This window comes from Heterodontus francisci, chromosome 9, assembly GCF_036365525.1.
Source record: "Heterodontus francisci isolate sHetFra1 chromosome 9, sHetFra1.hap1, whole genome shotgun sequence".
Taxonomy (NCBI): Eukaryota; Metazoa; Chordata; class Chondrichthyes; order Heterodontiformes; family Heterodontidae; genus Heterodontus; species Heterodontus francisci.
Window position 1 is genome coordinate 18,877,489 of NC_090379.1, and position 22,224 is coordinate 18,899,712.

The 22,224-nt window shown below is 44.7% G+C and overlaps 1 protein-coding gene across 3 annotated transcripts in view; it reads right to left on the minus strand.

Annotated features, from left to right (window-relative positions):
* Positions 1 to 22,224, minus strand: part of vipas39 (VPS33B interacting protein, apical-basolateral polarity regulator, spe-39 homolog) — a 47,316-nt gene that overhangs the window by 4,691 nt on the left and 20,401 nt on the right. For all 3 annotated transcript variants that reach the window (XM_068038616.1, XM_068038618.1, XM_068038617.1), the window contains exons 11-16: positions 22,151 to 22,178; positions 20,445 to 20,518; positions 9,486 to 9,561; positions 6,301 to 6,435; positions 5,085 to 5,126; positions 1,364 to 1,453 (exon numbers count right to left, since the gene is read on the minus strand). In XM_068038616.1, the coding sequence (XP_067894717.1) occupies positions 1,364 to 1,453; positions 5,085 to 5,126; positions 6,301 to 6,435; positions 9,486 to 9,561; positions 20,445 to 20,518; positions 22,151 to 22,178 (445 nt within the window). The remainder of the gene's footprint in view (positions 1 to 1,363; positions 1,454 to 5,084; positions 5,127 to 6,300; positions 6,436 to 9,485; positions 9,562 to 20,444; positions 20,519 to 22,150; positions 22,179 to 22,224) is intronic.

Genomic DNA, 22,224 nt, shown 5'->3' on the forward strand with positions numbered 1-22,224 from the left:
TCGACACCCTTTCTTTAATTGGGCGGCGCAGTGGTTAGCACCGCAGCCTCACAGCTCCAGTGACCCGGGTTCGATTCCGGGTACTGCCTGTGTGGAGTTTGCAAGTTCTCCCTGTGTCTGCGTGGGTTTTCTCCGGGTGCTCCAGTTTCCTCCCACAAGCCAAAAGACTTGCAGGTTGATAGGTAAATTGGCCATTATAAATTGTCACTAGTATAGGTAGGTGGTAGGGAAATATAGGGACAGGTGGGGATGTTTGGTAGGAATATGGGATTAGTGTAGGATTAGTATAAATGGGTGGTTGATGTTCGGCACAGACTCGGTGGGCCGAAGGGCCTGTTTCAGTGCTGTATCTCTAATCAAAAACCATCCAAGACAAAGCAGCCTGTTAGATTGCCACCCACCCCCCACAATCCACCACCTTAAAGATTGACCCTGCACCACAGGCACACATTGGCTGCAAGGTACACTGCAGCAACTTGCCAAGTCTCCTTCGACAGTACCTTCCAAACCTGTGACCTCTACCACCTAGAATGACAAAGGCAGCAGATGCATGGGAAGACCTCTTTTCTATGTTTTTTCTATAACTTTAGGGACTTTCAAACGGCTTTTAGATAGGTATATGGATAAAGGAGAATGATGGGGTATAGATTAAATTGTCCTTGACAGAGGACAAAGGATCGGCACAACATCGTGGGCCGAAGGGCCTGTTCTGTGCTGTATTTTTCTATTTCTACCTCCAAGCCACACACCATCCTGACTTGGAACTGTATTGACATTCCTTCCCGGTCACTGGGTCAAAATCCTGGAACTCCCCGAACAGCACTGTGGGTGTACCTACGCAACATGAACTGCAGCAATTCAAGATGGAGGCTCACCACCACCTTCTCGAGGGCAATTAGGGGCGGGCAATAAATACTCACGATGCTCATATCCCAAGGCACTATTCCGAAGAAGAGCAGGGGAGCTATCCCCGGTGTCCTGGTCAATATTTATCCCTCAATCAATATCACAAAACAGATTATCTGGTCATTATCACATTGCTGTTTGTGGGAGTTTGCTGTGTGCATACTGGCTATTGTGTTTCCCGCATTACAACAATGACTATATTTCAAAAAGTACTTAATTGGCTGTAAAGCTCTTTGAGACAGCCAGTGGTTGTGAAAGGCGCTATATAGTTGCAAATCTTTCTTTCTTTTAATGAACATCAAGCACTATTCAGTAACTGCGGAAGTAAAGTAAACCATCATTTTGCCAACAAACACATAAGTAGATTTAAGTAGTAAAAGAACACATTCTGCTGCAATTACAGGAAAAATAAAAGACTTATAGGGACATAAATTATGACTTTATACAAATAAGTTACCTTTGTAGTAAATAGAGTATCAACGTCTTTCCAAGCTTTCAGTTTGGCACGAGCTGCTAGCGTAGTGAGTAAATACTGCTTGTCGGAAATCTAAAACACAAGCAGAAATAATACTTTCTATTATATATGAATATGCACACAGTTTGTAACCCAACGAAAAGCATTACATAAATCATCTGCAAATGATGCATTTTTCCTTATATCACTTGTGAAACCATGACACATTTTTCTACATTAAAGGCGCAATATATACTCAAGTTGTCTTTATTAACAATTCCTTATTCCCTAACCTTGGCTGGGATACCAACTCAAGATGTTCCAAGTTTGCATGTGATGTATGTGTTCTCCACCACAACCCATGTCAAAAACAGAGGTCACCACAATGCTATCAATACCTGTACCACAACTGGAAGATAATACATCACATACAGAAACTCCTTCCTGACTGGTACACCATAACTTCCTAAGCAGATTCTGTTCATACATGATGTGCTGTGCAATTTCATGTTCTTTTGTTAGTAAAATAAACTTGCCTGTGGACTTTTGGTTCAGTCTATAGGTGGGGGTTTTGTTTTCTGCACAGAATCATCTTCTTAGGCAGTCCCTCAGCACCAAGGATGATTTACTTCCACTTTGGTTCAGTGCGTTCTAACATAGTCTCATGTGGGGCAGGTGGTGTTTGAAGAGTTTGATAGGCGAGTTACTTTGGGGGCTGTGAGCTTCTTCCGCTGCCTGTACTTGGCTTCCGCATACTCCCGTTGAAATCTCTCGAGATGTTTGGTACATTCCTGAATGTACCTCCTCCGCTTTGAGCGGTTGAGGGACAGGTATTCCCATGAGTCGATTGGTATGTTGGATTTCTTGAGAACGTCCCTAAAGCATTTCCTCGGTCTTCCTGGGAATCTTTTACCGTGGCGAAGCTCAGAGCAGAGCAGTTGCTTCGGGAACCTGGGGTCAGGCAAGTGAGTGACGAATCCCAAAAAGTGAATGCACTCCCATTAGATAGGCAAATTATTCCCTAGTTCCTGCTGAGCCTTGCTGGGGTGACAGTAGGATGCTACCGCTAGTTCAGAATCTCTGGTATTAGCGAAGGAAGAAAAACACACAGCCAAGGTCACCATTACAAATTGTATTCAGCATCCGTTTCTGGGAACGTGCATGTGTGAACATCTGTTCCGGACAGGATCAAGTTCAAATATGGTACCTCACCGAGTGGCTTGATGACTCTCACTGTCACAGCTCGCTGACTCATGTCGAGATTGATGACACTTCAGCTATAAGAGGTAACTTTGTGTAACAAATATTAAAAATGCTACAAGCGTGTTAAACTTGTGTCTCAAGGGGTTGGATTTACAAGACAGCAGGGCTGAGAGGTGTAGGTTACAATTCGGATGAGATGACTGATCTAGTGTGCTTCACGTAATAAAATTCAGGTTGGATATTTCAGTGATTGTTCACTGTTCTGATGAGATTTGAGCTCAGTAGCATTAGTTCCCAAGGTGGCCTGGCAAACCTCCCCGTTTTGGGGTCAGAATTTACAAAAAAATGATTCAATGTCAGTCAGACTCTCAATGGCTCCAAGAAAGCAAGTCTGGGCCTGACCTGGGAATCAAGATATAGCAGAATGGTTTTCCCAGCTAGTAACTGAACTGAAAGAAAATATAACAATAAATATTCCTTCCACTATTCTGAAATGCAGGTTACAGAAAGCATTGTAGGCAGAAATTGCTACTTTTGTTCAGTCATGTGAATTCTGCAAAAAAAAAGCTTCTTTTTTCATTAACCTTGACTTGACAGTGTTCATCAGTTTCACATGGAGAAGCACACATTCGGTGGAATCTTTGTGACCCTGCAGAGATGGGTTTGGAGAGGGAACCAGGAGCAAATTATGAAAGTTGCACATTGGTTGGCTCCCTGACCCCTTTGCGGAAAACCTCCGTTCAGTCCGTAAGCATGACTCTGAGCTTCCGGTTTCTTGCCATTTCAACACTCCCCCCTGCTCTCATGCTCACATCTCTGTCCTATAATTGCTGCAGTGTTCCAGCGAACATCAACGCAAGCTCGAGGAACAGCATCTCATTTACAGATTAGGTACGCTACAGCCTGCCGGACTGAACATTGAATTCAATCATTTCAGAGCATGACGGGCCCCCCCTTTTTATGTTTACTTATTTTTTATGTTTTATTTGGTTATTTTATTTTAGGTTTTTTAGTGTATTTAGTTTGTTTCTACTGTGCCTACCCACTGTTCCTGTTTTTTAAAAAATGTTTTAATATTTGTGCTTTGAGTGCTCTGTGCTTTACAGTCTATTCACACCCCCTCTGTACTAACGCTTTGTCTTTCAGCACACCATTAACATACCGTTTGCCTTTGTTCCATCACCCTCTGGTCAGTTATTCTCTGTGACTTTGTTCCATCAACACCTTCTCCTTTGTTATCTCTTGCCCCACCGCCGCACCCCCCCACCCCCCAACCCCGCTTTGCTTGCTTAAAATCTTTTACATTTCTAATATTTGTCAGTTCTGAAGAAGGGTCACTGGCCTGAAACGTTAACTCTGTTTCTCTCGCTACAGATGCGGCCAGACCTGCTGAGTATTTCCAGCATTTCTTGTTTTTATTTCAGATTTCCAGCATCTGCAGTATTTTGCTTTTATTTTAGCATCAATTAAGGGCCCACTTAGGGTCAAGGTGCAGACCCTGCCGGGATTCTCCTGGTATTGGATCAACCCAACTGAATGCGCAGGTGGCCTCTCAGCAGCTGAATGGAGGGCCATCGGTCCCTCATTTCACTGGCCCCATTATTAACTAGTATGATTGCAAAAGACGGAGCCTGGGCCACAACCTTTCCCATGGAGGGCTTTCCCACCCCACCCCCCGCACCCAACTGATGGCATTAAGAGTTGTACGTCTTCTGTATTTTCAAATCTTAGGCTAACTTCCGAGGGCGCCTCCATTTTGTGGCACCCTTTGCTCTCCTAACTGCCTCAGCAGCGCCCACCACTCCCATTGGGGCTGCTGTCAGTCACGTGCTACAGGGCCACTGATTGGCCCTCCCACCTCAGGAACCTATCCTAAATTGGACTGCGAACCTGGAGGCGTCCTCTTAATTGGCTGCCTCCTGGAAGATTCCCCCTCTTGACACATCTCTGATCACACGAGGTCGGGTCGGGAAAATGTTCCGACACCTAAAATATTTCAAAGTGCTGAAGTTTCCGCCCATTTATGCTCTTCTGTGAATAGTGGGATGGTATTTTTTTACATCCACCGGAGCAAGCAGATGGTGCCTCGGTTTAACGTCTCATCTGAAGGACGACACTTTTGGCAGTGCAGAACTCTGCTCAATACTACAACGGAGGGTACTCAATTCTCTGGTGTGGGGCTTGAAACCACAACCTTCTGACTCGGTGGAGGGAGTGCTACCACTGACCCATAATTATAGCATGTTGATGTTTGTTGATTCTTGGGTCAGCTGCTAAAGGAAGCAGACAATAAAATCACAACTTCTCACCTCAGGGGAAACGGCACTACATTTATAAATGTCAAATTGAGGAGGGGAGGGAGAGTTTCTGAGCATTTTCTTTTGACGGATTATATAGGGAGGATGGAATCGATGACAAGCTAGGTTGTACACGGCCAGTGAAATACAAGCACTTATCGGGACCAATGCCTTTTACTCAATGAATGCTTTCTTATGCTCCACTGTAAAGGCTCAGTACTTACTTTGAAAGTATTTTTCAAGTTGGCTGGACTACTGAATGTTCCCTATGAAAAAACAAAATGAGAACACAATTAAAGTCACAAAGTATTTCATTTTTAAGCGAGGACCAGAATATTTCACTATATCATGATACATGTCCAACCACATTCCCTACCCCAACCATCATAGCAATGACACAAGCAGCAGCGCCTGTCCCCTAACTTAAAATAACCGTGCCAATTTACAGAATCTGAAGAAGAACTGTAACCTTATTCTGCATTAGGTGTAGCCCAGCTGATGCTATTGCAATACATGTAACTATGTTTGACCCTGTAACAAAGTTATGTCAATTACTAAATCTACCCAAGCATGAGAGGTACTTTTTAAATGCTTAATCTCATGATGGTATTAATCATTTATGTGTTAATAAAGTGGCTTGAGTATCTGAGCCTGGCTTAATTCTTAATGACTCAGACAAGAGCAAATGAGCTAACTTACTCATTGGAATGCAGGATTCCAACAGCAATTGAGTGATTTGTGTAACTTTTAAAATTGTTTTTGGGTTGTGGAAAGACCCCATTTAACACCTGCCACTAGTTACCATGAAAGGTTGGTGGCAGAATTTCCCTGTGAACTTCTGCAGTCCTTGCAGTGATGATGCTCTCTCAATGGTGTGAGATAGGGAATTCCTGGACATATGTCCAAGTGGGGAACTTCGAGGTAATGCGGGTTCCCATGATGATGCTGCTCTTGTCCTTTTCAGTGGTAGCGGTCACTGGGGAGGGACTGCTAACATACTTTGATCTGGGTAATGTAAGTCAGTTCAAGTGAGCTGAACTTTAGGCATCTAATAAAGGTTAACGATGGAAGGTAAATCTCCAAGTCCATCTCTGATGTGGAGTTGAAGGGAAGGGGTTAAAAATTCATCTGATACTTTTAGACCAACGTTAGTTTATTGATTTACCACTCACAATAAGCAATACCCTGTGCCACTCTTCCACCCAGAATTATAACTATTTCTACATTTATTTATTTGGGGGGGGGGGGGGGGAGGGGGTGAATTTATATTTCTAACCCAAATATGTGCCTGCACTGATGGAATTGAAAATAGCAGCTCTTCCTCAAAGCGATAGTGTATCTGGTCAAAGCACTGCGAAGCAGTTCCCCTACACCATCACTCTCACTATGACTAACACACACGCAGAGACACATATATACATATAAGAAATAATGACTCACATCAGATTCCCCATAATGATAAAAGCAGGAGTAGTAAAGTGTTGTTATTAGCGGCATGTGCAGGATGGAGGCCTTCCTTGGATGTTTCCTGAACGCCTCCATTTGTCCAGACGCCTCAATGCGTTTGTCATTCTCCTGAAAACCCCAAAATGAAAAGGGTCACCTCCAAACCGGTCTCTCATGAATGCACCAATGTTTACATTGTGGTTTAGTTACCTATAAAATCTGATGTATAAGCTGCTCTCTTTTTGCAGTTTAAAGCCACTGCATAATCGCACTGGATTGTATAGTTGGAGGGCATGAAAAGATACAATTGCCCAGATTTTGCAGGCAGTTTCTGTTCCCTATGCTGACAGCTATCCACAGAGGTTTAGTGGGCTTTTGATCGGAGCGTTGCTGTCATCAGGACTCTGATGCAGTGCGGTGTCCTCTACAGGGCATCTGTGGCATGTGAATGCAGCACAAGCAACAGCGAGGCTCTTCAACCAATCAACTTGAAGAATCCTCACTGAGCACGAAATAAAGAGAGGGATTGAAAAGGTGGGAATAAGAGAGAAATAAAAAAAGAGACAGACAAGAAAATTAAAAATAAAAAACTCCACCACTTGTAAAATTACATTTTCGGGGCCAGATGGTTGTGTGGCATTAGTTTTCACGCTGTCACATGTACAAAAAGTGCGATGATGAAAGATTATGGACTAAAACTGAAGAGTTATAAAAATTGACGTTGTCTTTTAAAAAATGGACCTTTCTTTTACAAAGTGAACAATATGCTCCAAAATGGCCACCAAAGGTTAAAAGACATGGCCTTTCTATATTCAAACTGTCTGACAGGGACAAAGGAATGTCTTCAAAGCTATGAGGTGTCAATTGCACCCATCCTACATCTATCCTGAAATATTCCCGAATTAAATGGGTTCTTCTGAAACAAACAAGGTGTGAAGTGGAAACATTATAACTGGATTAGTCTCATCCTGAACCCATCAAGACACACTTTTGAACTGAATGGGTTCTTCTGAAACAAAGAAGGTGTGAAGTAGCCATATCCTAGGCCATTGTTGGTCACCATAGGTAAAGAAAACACCTGTCTTCCAACAGATACGATGTAACAAATCTTTACCTTAAAAGGCAGCCTTAGAAAGAGAGCCAGAGAGACACAGAAAGAAGCTTCCAAACAGCTTTTCCAGCTAAGGGGCTGGAAGAACATCCAGCAAACCAGAAAGCATGTGCCTACTGTAGAATTCTACATCTATACTTCTACAGCAGTGAATTAGAAGTGATTCCACTGTCCTCAACTGAACTTTCAACTAAGAGAGAAACCTAGAATCACCTCAGCCCTACAACTAACAAGAACTTGACTCCCAAGAGAATTCATCAGGTTTACCACGACCCCCAAAACTTACCCCCACTTAACCCTTTTCCTCTCTATCTGTCTTCTTGTGTGTGTATGTTGTGTGTGTGTGCAAGTGAATGCATGAGCGGATGCAGTTGCGATGATTTCGGAATAAGGTGTATTGATCAATAAATAAATAATTTTCTGTTTTTAAACCTACAAGAAAACCTGTTTATTTGACAAGAAAAACACAAAGGGGTTAAACCCCAATAACTCCCGCTCTTCCTTTTCCTTTTGAAACTGCATCTTTTTTTTCAACTGCATCTGTATTTCTTCCCTTTTCATGTGCAACTGGATTCTAGCTGGAACTATCTTTTCAGACTCTGTTTCCATGCTTTCTTCTTCTGGTTCAGGGATAAGTTTAAAATAGTTAGCTAGACTCTTCACCAGTTCAGGTTTCTTTGCTTTTTGTTTGATAGTGATTCCCACATCTGTCGATAAGCTTTTTAAATCTTCAATATTTAATTTATTTAACTTATCATGGGATATCTCTCCCTGCTCTATAAACTCCTTAGCATTAAATGTGGCCATCTCTTTTGTTTCTGGCACCGTAGAGAAAAAAAACATGAAAACCTGTTTGTTTACTTTTCCACAATTTTAGAGGTCAATTTTCCTCCTGTTTTTCAAATCTCTCATTTGTCTGGTAATTCAGATCCTGACTTCGAGACCCCAACTTGTTACAGCTATGTGGTTTGGTGTTCAACTCCCACCTGACTGCAGCAAGTGTGTTTTGTTATTAGGATTTTACTCCTTTGTGTTTTACTTGTCATTTTGGAGCACATTGTTCACTTTTAAAAGAAAGGTCCATTTTTTCAAAGACAAAATCAATTTTTGTAACTCTTCAGTTTTAGTCCATAATTTTTCATCGTTGCACTTCTTGTATGCGTGACACCTTCCCCAAAAGGGTAAAAAGTGGAACTCTTTGGATTTCATTTTTATATATTTATTTGTTTGTTGGGTTTAGAAAGAAAGGAAAATGTAATGAGGTTTAGGGGTCACACCATTGCACACATGGCATCGGTACCTCAATCTCACAACTGCTACAGCTGGCATTGTCTGTAACAGCCACTTCTTGTTCAAGTTTAAGTTTTTACATCATCCTTCCTTTGGATGAGGTATCCTTAAAAAATTGCATTTCGTTTGGGTACGTGTTGTCAAATGGAGTAGTAGTTTCTCTCGCATCAGTTTGTAGTACTTTGGGAACATTAATCTCAATAAGCATGTGGTTGTTGGTGAAGCTTGTCATATGCAAATTTCAGATACTGCTGGTGGTAAGTTGATAGTTCTTACCTCTAGAGTGATAGTGGGTGATAAATTATTCTTTAGCCCCTGTGAGGTGTCTGGGATTTCCTCCTGCCCCTTGTTCTTGTTGAGATCTGAATCTAAATTGTTGTGTTTGATTAGCTTTGGATTTGGAACTGATGGTTAGATTTTTTCAGTGGGTAAATCCACACTATCCTCATTTGAGTTTTCTTGTGATTTTCACAAGTGTTGTTTACTTTGGGGTATTTTACCTTTCATTTTCCTTTTACTCCAGGGATGAATTTTTCCCTAATCTACCCAGTGTCCAGTGAAGCTAAAGTTTTGGGCTAAGCTGCTCACTGCATTTGCTGGCCCACGTAACGCAAGGATTTTCAGTCCATCTGATCTACCTGACTGCCTGAACTGGCAGCAATGTGCGTGTGGCGTGAACATAATACATCAGAATTTTGTCCCCATCTCCTATACACGCCATTGGTCCCTCCCCATACCCACGTTAGTCAAAAGCAAAATGTTTCAAGATTGCCCTTACCTCAATAATGATCTGTCTGTCCAGCAGTGTGTAGTGGTCTTTGACAAAGGTAGCATCATCGTAAGCAAATGGAAGCCTAAAGAGAAAAGCATGGAGATGCAATAAAGTAGAATGGCTGTTTCAACACTTCAACAATCACCATCTCCCAAGGACTTGAAGTAAAGCAGCTCCCCGGTGCAAGACAGACAAAACTGAGAGAAACACCTTTACTCACTGCTTCTTTAACAATGACATAGATTAGAGAGTATTCAAAAAGAATTCAAGGAATTTCTTGCAGAAATGTTCTTAAAATGCTTCACACATATTACTTAAAGTGAAAGGTGCTGCAACAATGGTCAGCCCAAAGAACAATCACACAGTATACAACCAGGTTCACCTCCAACTGCCCCTTGGCACCATGTTAGTCAATGTGTTTGTCAGTGATTGCTGGAGTGAACACACCTTCAACTCCACCGTGTGCCATGTAGAAACACAGAAAGGAACAGGGCACAGAAGGAGGCCATTCGGCCCATCACCTCTATCTGTTCATCGCTCCACTCCTTCAGCCTCGAGTAAAAATGAAGCTTATGTTTTGGGCTAAGCTGCTCACTGGATTTGCTGGCCCACGTAATGCAAAAATATTCAGTCCATCTCATCCACCTGACAGTACATTCAGAGCTGGCAGCAATCAGTGTGTGGCGTGATCCCAACATAATACATCAGAATACAGGGCATGAGAGAATCAGAAATAAGGCATTTTCCATATGGTTCAAGGATGGCACCAGGTTTAATTCCTGGTAAACACTGAGTTAGTGTATCTCAGCTGAGCAACTATAGAGGGAGGGCTGCGATTGGTCACCCGGGCTAGAGAAGAGAAAAAACAAAAATAACACGGCCAGGTTCCTACAGCAACAACAACTTGCATTTCTATAGCACATTTACATAGTTAAAAATGTCCCAAGGCACTTCATAGGAGTGTTATCACACAAAATTTGATACCGAGTCACATAAGGAGATAATAGGACAAGTGACCAAAGGTTTGGTCATAGGGGTAGGTTTTAATGAGCGCCTTAGAGGAGGAACGAAGGTTAGAGAGGCAGAGGTTTAGGTTGGGAATTCCAAAGCTTAGGACCTAGGCAGCTGAAGGCACGACTGCCAATGCTGGATTGATTAAAACCAGGGATGCACAAAAGGCCAGAATTGAAGGAGCACAGATACTGCAGTGTTGTAGCACACAGTAAACCCTCCTGGAAAGCATGCAGGTATGAAGGTCAGGTGAGGATGAGATTGTGATGGGGTTCAATTGCAGCATGCTCGACATAGCCCTTCGACACTAACTGCCTCAACTCACATAAAAAACAGCCACTTGGTGAGGTACCAGATGACAAGGACTTTAGATTGGAGTGGGTAGAACAAGGCCCCTTGTGTAATTATTATTTTTTTAATTCAGGGAGTAACTAATTAACCAAAGTGTAACTCATGGCAGGAGAGCTCAGCCCCGTGATATGCTCCTCCTGCGCTATGTGGGAAATCAGGGACGCTTCCAGTGTCGCTGATGACCATGTGTGCAGGAAGTGTATCCATCTGCAGCTACTGGCTACCCGCATTACGGAGATGGAGCTGCGGGTGGATTCACTGTGGAGCATCCGCGATGCTGAGGATGTCATGGATAGCACGTTTAGTGAGGTGGTCACACCGCAGGTAATGGCTGCACAGGCAGAAAAGAGATGGGTGACCACCAGATGGAGTAGTAGGCACAGGCAGGTAGTGCAGGAGTCCCCTGTGGCCATCCCCTTCTCAAACAGATACACCGCTTTGGATAGTGTTGGGGGGGATGACCTCCCAGGGGAAAGCAGCAACAGCCAAGTTCGTGGCACCACAGAGAGCTCTGCTGCACAGCAGGGGAGGAAAAGGAAGAGCTATAGTGATATGGGATTCTATCGTAAGGGGTGCAGATAGGCGTTTCTGTGGCCACAAACGAGACTCCAGGATAGCATGTTGTCTCCCTGGTGCTAGGGTGAAGGATGTCTCGGAGCGGCTGCAGGACATTCTGAAAGGGGAGGGTGAGCAGCCAGAGGTCGTGGTCCATATTGGTACTAACGACATAGGCAGGAAGAGAGCTGAGGTCCTGCAAACTGAATATAGGGAGTTAGGCAGAAGGTTAAAAAGCAGGACCTCTAGGGTTGTAATCCCAGGATTACTCACTGTGCCAAGTGTTAGTGAGGGTAGGAATAGGAGGATAAGACAAATGAATGTGTGTCTGAAGAGCTGGTGTAGGAGGGAGGGCTTCAGCTACTTGGATCATTGGGATTTCTTCTGGTCAGAGGTGACCTGTACAAGAAGGACGGGTTGCATCTAAACTGGACAACATCCTTGCGGGGAGGTTTGCTGGTACTACTCGGGAGGGTTTAAACTGGTCTTGCAGGGTGGGGGGGGGGGGGGGGGGTGGTGGGGGGGACCAAAGTAGTAGTCACTCTGATGAGATAATTGAGGCAAAAGTAGAGGTTAAAGCAAGCAAGTCCAGTAGGCAGGCCGGGCAGGGGCAGGACAGGGAGCGTGGAAGGTCTGGTAGGTTAAACTGCATTTACTTTAATGCAAGAAGCCTTACAAGTAAGGCAGATGAACTCAGAGCATGGCGGGTACATGGGATTGTGATATTATAGTTATTACGGAAACGTGGTTGAGGGACGGGCAGGACTGGCAGCTCAATGTTCCGGGGTACTGATGCTTCCGGCGTGACAGAGGTGGAGGTAAGAGAGGAGGGGGAGTTGCACTATTGATTAGAGAGGACATCACAGCAGTACTTAAGATATCCCGGGGGGAAGGTCCAGCGAGGCCATATGGGTAGAACTTAGAAATAAGAAAGGGGTGATCACTTTGATGGGATTATACTACAGGCCCCCCAATAGTCAGAGGGAAGTGGAAGAGCAATATGTAGGGAAATCACTGATAGGTGTAGGAATTATAAGGTTGTAATTGTAGGTGATTTTAACTTCCCTAATATTGACTGGGACTGCCTTAGTGCTAAGGGATCAATGGGGAAGAATTTGTTAAGTGTGTCCAGGATAGTTTTCTGAAGCAGTATATGGATGGCCCTACTACAGAAGGGGCTACACTCGACCTCCTCTTAGGAAATGAGGATGGGCAGGTGGTTGATGTGTCAGTGGGGCAGCACTTTGGGACCAGTGACCATAACTCTATTAGCTTCAAGATAGTTATGGAAAAGGATAGGACTGGTCCTCAGGTTGAAGTCCTAAATTGGGGGAAGGCTAATTTCGATGGCATCAGACAGGAACTCTCAAAAGTTGAATGGGAGAGGCTGTTTACAGGTAAAGGGACGTCTAGCAAGTGGGAGGCTTTTAAAAGTGAGATAGGAGGAGTTTAGGGCCGGCATGTTCTTGTTAGATCGAAGGACAAGGCTGGCAAGTTTAGGGAACGTTGGTTGACAAGGGATTTTGAGGGTCTGGTCAGGACAAAGAAGGAGGCATATGTCAGGTATAGGCAGCTGGGATCAAGCGAGTCCCTTGAGGAGTATAGGGGATGTAGGACTACACTTAAGAAGGAAATTAGGAGAGGCCATGAGATTTCCCTGGCAGATCACAGAATAATACAGTGCAGAAGAGGCCCTTTGGCCCATCGAGTCTGCTCCGATGCATAAATGACACCTGACCTGTCGACCTAATCCCATTTGCCAGCACGGCCCATAGCCTTGAATGTTATGACATGCCAAGTGCTCATCCAGGTACTTTTTAAAGGATGTGAGGCAACCCGCCTCTACCACCCTCCCAGGCAGTGCATTCCATACCGTCACCACCCTCTGGGTAAAAAAAGTTCTTCCTCAAATCCCCCTTAAACCTCCTGCCCCTCACCTTAAACTTGTGTCCCCTTGTAACTAACCCTTCAACTAAGGGGAACAGCTGCTCCCTATCCACCCTGTCCATGCCCCTCATAATCTTGTACACATCAATCAGGTCACCCCTCAGTCTTCTCTGCTACAGCGAAAACAACCCAAGCCTATCCAACCTCTCTTCATAGATTAAATGTTCCATCCCAGGTAACATCCTGGTGAGACAGAAACAAGAAATGCTGGAATCACTCAGCAGGTCTGGCAGCATCTGTGGAAAGAGAAGCAGAGTTAACGTTTCGGGTCAGTGACCCTTCTTCAGAACTGACAAATATTAGAAAAGTCACAGATTATAAACAAGTGAGGTGGGGGTGGGGCAAGAGATAACAAAGGAGAAGGTGCAGATTGGACCAGGCCACATAGCTGACCAAAAGGTCACGGAGCAAAGGCAAACAATATGTTAATGGTGTGTTGAAAGACAAAGCATTAGTACAGATTAGGTGTGAATATACTGAATATTGAACAGCAGCAAGTGCAAACCTGAAGAAAAACAACCTAAAAAAAACAGTGGGTAAGCAAACTGAACAAACTAAGATGAAATGAAATAAATGCAAAAAAAAAATTGTAAAAAATGTAAAAAGGAATGTAAAAAAAAAGGAAGAAAAAATAACTAAAAATGAAAGTAAAATGGGGGGCTGTCATGCTCTGAAATTATTGAACTCAATGTTCAGTCCGGCAGGCTGTAGTGTGCCTAATCGGTAGATGAGATGCTGTTCCTCGAGCTTGCGTTGATGTTCACTGGAACACTGCAGCAATCCCAGGACAGAGAAGTGAGCATGAGAGCAGGGGGGAGTGTTGAAATGGCAAGCAACCGGAAGCTCAGGGTCCTGCTTGCGGACTGAGCGAGATGTTCCGCAAAGCGGTCACCCAGTCTACCCGGGTGAATCGCCTCTGCACCCCCTCCAGTGTAATCACATCCTTCCTATAATGTGGCGACCAGAATTGCACACGTGAGCCGCATGGAAGATGGCAGGATCCCCAAAGACACATTGTACAGCGAGCTCGCCACTGGTATCAGACCCACCGGCCGTCCATGTCTCCGCTTTAAAGACGTCTGCAAACGGGACATGAAATCCTGTGACATTGATCACAAGTCATGGCAGTCAGTTGCCAGCGTTCGCCAGAGCTGGCGGGCAGCCATAAAGGCGGGGCTAAAGTGTGGTGAGTCGAAGAGACTTAGTAGTTGGCAGGAAAAAAGACAGAGGCACAAGGAGAGAGCCAACTGTGTAACAGCCCCGACAAACAAATTTTTCTGCAGCACCTGTGGAAGAGCCTGTCACTCTAGAATTGGCCTTTATTGCCACTCCAGGCGCTGCTCCACACACCACTGACCACCTCCAGGCGCTTACCCATTGTCTCTCGAGATAAGGAGGCCAAAGATAAGAATTGCACACAGTACTCCAGCCTTACCAAAGTTCTCTACAACTCCAACATGACCTCCCTGCTTTTGTAATCAATGCCTCGATTGATAAAGGCAAGTGTCCCATATGCCTTTTTCACCACCCTATTAACCTGCCCTTCTGCCTTTAGAGATCTATGGACAAACACGCCAAGGTCCCTTTGTTCCTCGGAATTTCCCAGTGTCAGGCCATTCATTGAATATTTCCGTGTCACATTACTCCTTCCAAAGTGTATCACCTCACAGTTTTCAGGGTAAAATTTCATCTGCCACTTTTCTGCCTATTTGACCATCCCGTCTATACCTTCCTGTAACCCAAGACACTCAACCTCACTGTTAACCACTCGGCCAATCTTTGTGTCATCCGTGAACTTACTGATCCTACCCCCCACATAGTCATCTATGTCGTTTATATAAATGACAAACAATAGGGGACCCAGCACAGATCCCTGTGGTACGCCACTGGACACTGGCTTCCAGTCACTAAAACAGCCGTCTGTCATCACTCTCTGTCTCCTACAGCTAAGCCAATTTTGAATCCACCTTATCATGTTACCCTGTATCCCATGTGCATTTGCTTTCTTGATAAGTCTCCCATGTGGGACCTTGTCAAAGGCTTTGCTGAAATCCATGTAAACTACATCAACTGCACTACCCTCATCTACACACCTGGTCACATGCTCAAAAAAATTCAATTAAATTTGTTAGGCATGACCTTATTCTGACAAAGCCATGCTGACTATTCCTGACAATCAAATTTTGCCTCTCCAAGTGGAGATAGATTCTCTCCTTCAGAATTTTCTCCAATAGTTTCCCTACCACTGACGTGAGACTCACTGGTCTGTAGTTCCCTGGCTTATTTCTACAACTTTTCTTAAATAGTGGGACCACATTAGCTGTTCTCATCCTCTGGCACCTCCCCTGTGGCCAGAAAGGAATTAAAAATTTGGGTCAGAGCCCCTGCAATCTCCACCCTCGCCTCCCACAGCATCCTGGGACACAAAAGTGGAGGTTTGTCCACTTTTAAACCTGCCAAAACCTCCAATACCTTGTCACTCCCTATGACAATTTGCTCAAGAACCTCACCGTCTCTCTCTCTGAGTTCCATATCTACATCCTCACTCTCGTGGGTGAAGACAGATGTGAAGTATTCGTTCAACACCCTACCAATGTCCTCTGGCTCCACCCACAGATTTCCCCCTTGGTCCCTAATGGGTCCTACTCTTTCCCTGGTTGTCCTCTTCCCGTTGATATACTTATAGAATATCTTGGGATTTTCCCTACTTTTACCAGCCAGAGCTTTCTCATATCCCCTCTTTGCTCTCCTAATTGCTTTCTTAAGCTCCATCCTACACTTTCTGTACGCCACTAATGCTTCCGTTGATTTGCTCTCCTTGTATTTGCTAAAAGCCTCTCTTTTCTTTCTCATTGTACCCTGAATGTTTCTGGTCATCCATGGTTCTCTGGGCTTGTTGCTCCTACCTATTACCCTAAAAGGAACATGTTGGGCCTGTACCCTCCCCATTTCCTTTTTGAATGCCCCCCACTGCTCTTCTGTAGATTTCCCGACAAGTAACTCTTTCCAGTCTACCTTGGCCAGATCCTGCCTTATTTTACTAATATTCGCTCTCCCCCAATCCAAAACCTTTTTCTGCAACTTGTCTATTTCTTTCTCCATAACAAGCTTAAATTGTACCATTCAGCAGGTCTGGCAGCATCTGTGGAAAGAGAAGCAGAGTTAACGTTTCGGGTCAGTGACCCTTCTTCGGAACTTCCGAAGAACCAGTTCCGAAGAAGGGTCACTGACCCGAAACATTAACTCTGCTTCTCTTTCCACAGATGCTGCCAGACCTGCTGAGTGATTCCAGCATTTCTTGTTTTTGTTTCAGATTTCCAGCATCCGCAGTATTTTGCTTTTATTAAATTGTACCATGTTGTGGTCGCTATCGCCAAAATGCTCCCCCACCAACACATCAACCACCTGTCCGGCTTCATTCCCCAGAATTAGGTCCAGCACTGCACCCTCCCTTGTTGGATCCTCTACATATTAAGCTAAAAAGTTCTCCTGTATACATTTTAAGAACTCCACTCCATCTAAGCCCTGAACATGATGACTATCCCAATTAATGTTGGGAAAGTTGATTAGATTAGAGATACAGCACTGAAACAGGCCCTTCGGCCCACCGAGTCTGTGCCGAACATCAACCACCCATTTTATACTAATCCTACACTAATCCCATATTCCCAACAAACATCCCCACCTATCCCTATATTTCCCTACCACCTACCTATACTAGTGACAATTTATAATGGCCAATTTACCTATCAACCTGCAAGTCTTTTGGCTTGTGGGAGGAAACCGGAGCACCCGGAGAAAACCCACGCAGACACAGGGAGAACTTGCAAACTCCACACAGGCAGTACCCGGAATCGAACCCGGGTCCCTGGAGCTGTGAGGCTGCGGTGCTAACCACACCTAATATAATTACCCCATTAGGGGGTCTATAATAAACACCTAGCAACGTGGCTGTCCCTTTTTTATTCCTAAACTCTACCCATAAAGCTTCATTTGATGCCCCCTCCAAGATATCATCTCTCCTTACTGCAGTACCGACTCCTTAACTAATATTGCAATGCCCCCTCCTCTTTTACCCCCTCCTCTGTCTCGCCTGCAGATTCTATATCCCGGGATATTAAGCTGCCAATCCTGCCCCTCCCTCAACCATGTCTCTGTGATGGCTACTATATCTCAATTCCAAGTGTCAATCCTTGCCCTTAACTCATCCGTTTTACCTGTAATACTCCTGGCATTAAAGTAGAGGCCATCCATCCTGGTCTTACTCCCTTGAAACTTACTTCCACTGTATTCCCTCTGACTTGTTTGCTTTCCTGTGTTTAGCTGTGTCCCTATCCTGCTAGGAGTCTGCATCCCCTCCCCCTGCCAAATTAGTTTAAACTCCTCCCAACAGCACTAGCAAACCCGCCAGCAAGGATGTTAGTCCCCCTATGGTTCAGATGTAGACCGTCCCGCTTGTACAGGTCTCACCGTCCCCAGAAATGGTCCCAGTGGTCCAGGAATCTAAAACCCTCCCTCCTGCACCAACTCTTAAGCCACGCATTCATCTGTGTTATTCTCCTATTTCTATACTCGCTAGCACGTGGCACTGAGAGTAATCCAGAGATTACAACCCAAGAGGTCCTGCTTTTTAGTCTACTGCCTAACTCCCTGAATTCTTGATGCAAGACCTCATCCCTCTTTCTACCTATGTCATTGGTACCAAGATGTACCATGACCTCTGCCTTATCACCCTCCCCCTTCAGGATGCCCTGCAGCCGTTCAGTGACATCCTGGACCCTTGCACCAGGGAGGCAACACACCATCCTGGAGTCACGTTGACGGCTACAGTAGCGCCTATCTGGTCCCCTGACTACAGAATCCCCTATTACTATTGCTCTTCCTCTCTTTCCCCCTTCCTGTGCAGACAGGCTGCTTGTGGTGCCAGAAGCTTGGCTCTGTCCGCACTCCCTGGAGGAACCAGCCTCATTCGCCTCCAAAATGGAATACCGATTTGCAAGCGGGACCCCAGGGGACTCCTGAACGACCTGCCTGTTTCTCTTGGACTGCCTGGTGGTCACCCATTCCCTTCCTTCCTCAAGTCCCTTCAGCTGCGTGTGACCACCTCTCTAAAACGATAAGATAAAAGAGAATCCTAAAAGATTCTATAAGTATATTAAGAGTAAAAGGGTAGCTAGGGAGAGAGTAGGTCCCCTTAAGGATCAGTGTGGTAATCTATGTGTGGAGCCACAGGAAATGGGTGAGGTCTTAAATGAATACTTCTCGTCTGTATTTACCTTGGAGAAGGTCATGGAAGCTAGTGAGTTCAAGGGAGGGAACAGCGATATCCTGGAGCATATCAACGTAACAAAGGAGGAGGTGTTGGAGGTTTTGAAGCGCATTAAGGTGGCTAAATCCCCAGGGCCTAACCAGGTGTATCCTAGGATGCTATGGGAAGCAATGGAGGAGATTGCTGGGGCACTGGCAGAGATTTTTGTATCATCGTTAGCCACGGGTGAGGTACCAGAAGACTGGAGGAAAGCTAATGTTGTGCCTTTATTTAAGGAGGGCAGCAGGGAATAGCAAGGGAACTACAGGCCGGTGAGCCTTACATCAGTGGTGGGAAAGTTATTGGAAGGGATTCTGAGAGACAGGATTTATATGCATTTGGAAAGGCATGGTCTGATTAGGGATAGTCAGCCTGGCTTTATGCGTGGAAAATCATATCTCATGAATTTGATTGAGTTGTCCGAGGAGGATTGACGAGGGCAGGGCGATCGACATTGTCTACATGGACTTTAGCAAGGCCTTTGACAAGGTCCCGCATGGTAGGCTGGTCCAGAAGGTTCGAACACATGGGATCCAGGGTGAGCTGGCAAATTGGATACAAGATTGGCTTGGCGATAGGAGGCAGAGGGTGGTAGTGGAGGGTGGTTTTTCAGATTGGAGGCCGGCGACCAGTGGTGTGCCGCAGGGATCAGTGCTGGGCCCTCTGTTGTTTACCATATATACTAATGACTTGGATGTGAATGTAGGGGGCATGATTAGTAAGTTTGCAGATGACACCAAAATAAGTGGTATAGTGGACAGTGAAGAAGGTTGTCGAAGGCTACAACAGGATATAGATAAACTGGGAAAGTGGGCAAGGGATTGGCAAATGGAATTTAACGCAGACAAGTGCGAAGTGCTGCATTTTGGGAAGTTAAACCAGGGCAGGACATATACAGTGAATGGCAGGGCCCTGGGGAGTGTTGTTGAGCAGAGAGACCTTGGGGTGCAAGTACATAGTTCCCTGAAAGTGGCAACACAGGTAGACAGGGTGGTGAAGAAGGCATATGGCATGCTTGCCTTCATCAGCCGAGGCACTGAGTACAAGAGTTGAGACGTCATGTTACAGTTGTACATAACGTTGGTTAGGCCGCATTTGGAGTACTGTCTGCAGTTCTGGTCGCCGCACTACAGGAAAGATGTGATTAAGCTAGAGAGGGTGCAGAAAAGATTCACAAGGATGTTGCCTGGTTTGGAGGGCTTGAGTTATGAAGAGAGATTGGATAGGCTGAGTCTGTTTTCCCTGGAGCGAAGGAGGCTGAGAGGGGACATGATAGAGGTATATAAAATTGAGAGGCATAGATAGGGTAGATAGCCAGAGTCTGTTTCCCATGGTAGGGGTGACTAAAACTATAGGGCATAGATTTAAGGTGAGAGGGAGGAGGTTTAAAGGGAATCAAAGGGGTAAATTTTTCACACAAAGAATAGTGGGTATCTGGAATAAGCTGCCTGAGGAGGTGGTGGAGACAGGAACAGTAGCAACATTTAAGAGGCATCTGGACAGGTACTTGAATGAGCAAGGCATAGAGGGATATGGAATTAAAGCAGGCAGGTGGGATTAGTATAGATAGGCATTATGGGCGGCATGGACACGGTGGGCCGAAGGGCCTGTTTCTATGCTGTACGACTCTATGACTCTAAGAGCGAACAGAGCACAAAACCACACCACAGCAAGATGTCAACATCTGCAGGAAAAGAGGAGAGAAAATGGAAGATAGAAATTGTTAGAAATTACCAGTGCAGATAGCTTCGCTTCCATTCAGCTACTTGTTTATATCTCTTCGGGACACTTACCCAATGCAGTTTTTTAAATATTCTGTTTTTTTTACTTGGCCTTTGATATTCAGATGTTCCTTGTACTGCAAGATCTGTAACAAGAAATAAAACAATTCTACATAATAACCATGCTGAGGTATAATGATCTCTATTGAATCTAAGTATCATTCAATGTCTCTTGTGAATTTGCTTCAGATGATGTGAAAAAGTGTTTGTCACCAATTTAACAACTGGAAACTCACAAACCAAACCACCCACTTGGCAACAAGGGAACAATGCAAATGGTGGAATTCTGGAATGAAATCAAAAATTCTGGGAGGCACAAAAAAGGGAACAAACAAGTTAATGTTTTGGGTGCAAATGTTTAACAGTTCTGATGAAGGATCTAGATGTGAAACACTAACCCAACCTTTGTCTCTTCAGAGACTGATGGGTCTGTTCTGTATTCCCAGGATTCTCTGCTTTTGCCTCAAGGCTTTTGCAGATACCTCCCCTCTACCCCACCATGTATTTTGATAAGTGATGCAGTTAACAATTCCGTGGGTGGGAGGGAGCACAGTGTGTTACTAGAATGTCACATCAATTTGAATTCTGCAACAGTGGGCATTTTGAAAGGTCGTTTAATCATTCTGTGTGGTGTAAGGAAGGTAAAAGATCACTTTGGGCCGAAAGTGTTTGAGTTCGAAAATAAAATGATTCCCGGGATACACGCAATTATACTCAGGCCAGATACGGCACGGAATTAAATACAGGGGAGGGTGGGATAATCCCTCATTCTCACACCTCTGGGCCTGGGATTCAGTTCCGGCCCAGACCTGAGGAGATGGCTGTTTTCTCTCTACCAGTTTGCCGGCGTGTTGGCCCATTAAAAAAAAAATTAGCTATCCATAATCGAGCATTAAGTGGTTTTGCAATGGGGAACCTCATTCAGAAAGGCTGTGCTGGAACTGAAAATGATACACCAATGCAGCAGAGGGATACTCACCTGAGGGCTGAGGTCATGGTATCATGGTACATTGTTGAGAAAGTTATACACCTCACCCACACTACACTAAACATGGAGTTTTTGATGGAGAGGTGTAGGGGGAACTCTACCCTGCATTTTACATTTATTTTTAATTCACTCTCAGGATGGGCATCACGGTTATTAGCAGCATTTATTGTCCATCTCTAGGTGCCGTGTGAGAGTGGTGGTGATGGGAAGCCTTTTTCTTGAAGCACTGCAGCAGTTTAATACAACTGAGTGGCATGCTTGGGCAGTTAAGAGTCAACCACATCAGTGTGGGAATAGAAGCAAAATACTGCGGATGCTGGAAATCTGAAATAAAAACAAGAAATGCTGGAACCACTCAGCAGGTCTGGCAGCATCTGTGAAAAGAGAAGCAGAGTTAACGTTTCGGGTCAGCGACCCTTCTTTGGAATAGAGCTTTTGGGAATAGAGTTACATATAGGACAGATCAGGAAAGGGTGGCGGGTTTCCTTCCTTAAAAGACATTAGTTGGGATTTTGCAACAATCCAACAGCTTCATAATAACTTCTACTGATGCCAGCTCTTTATTTCCAGATATTTTAACTGAAATCAGGCTCTCTGGGTGCTTCTGTGATTCTGCGACTAGTCCAGTAACATAACACCACCATACCCCAAACGTTACTGGACTCAATCTAGGAATGTTTGAGTGGATCGGACACAGCTCTGTTCTGCATCTCAGCTGCAGCATACTTACTGCAGCCTCTTCTGTTCGCCCCAGAACCCTGTATTCAAAGAAACAAAGTATATTGTAATGTCATTTTGCATACC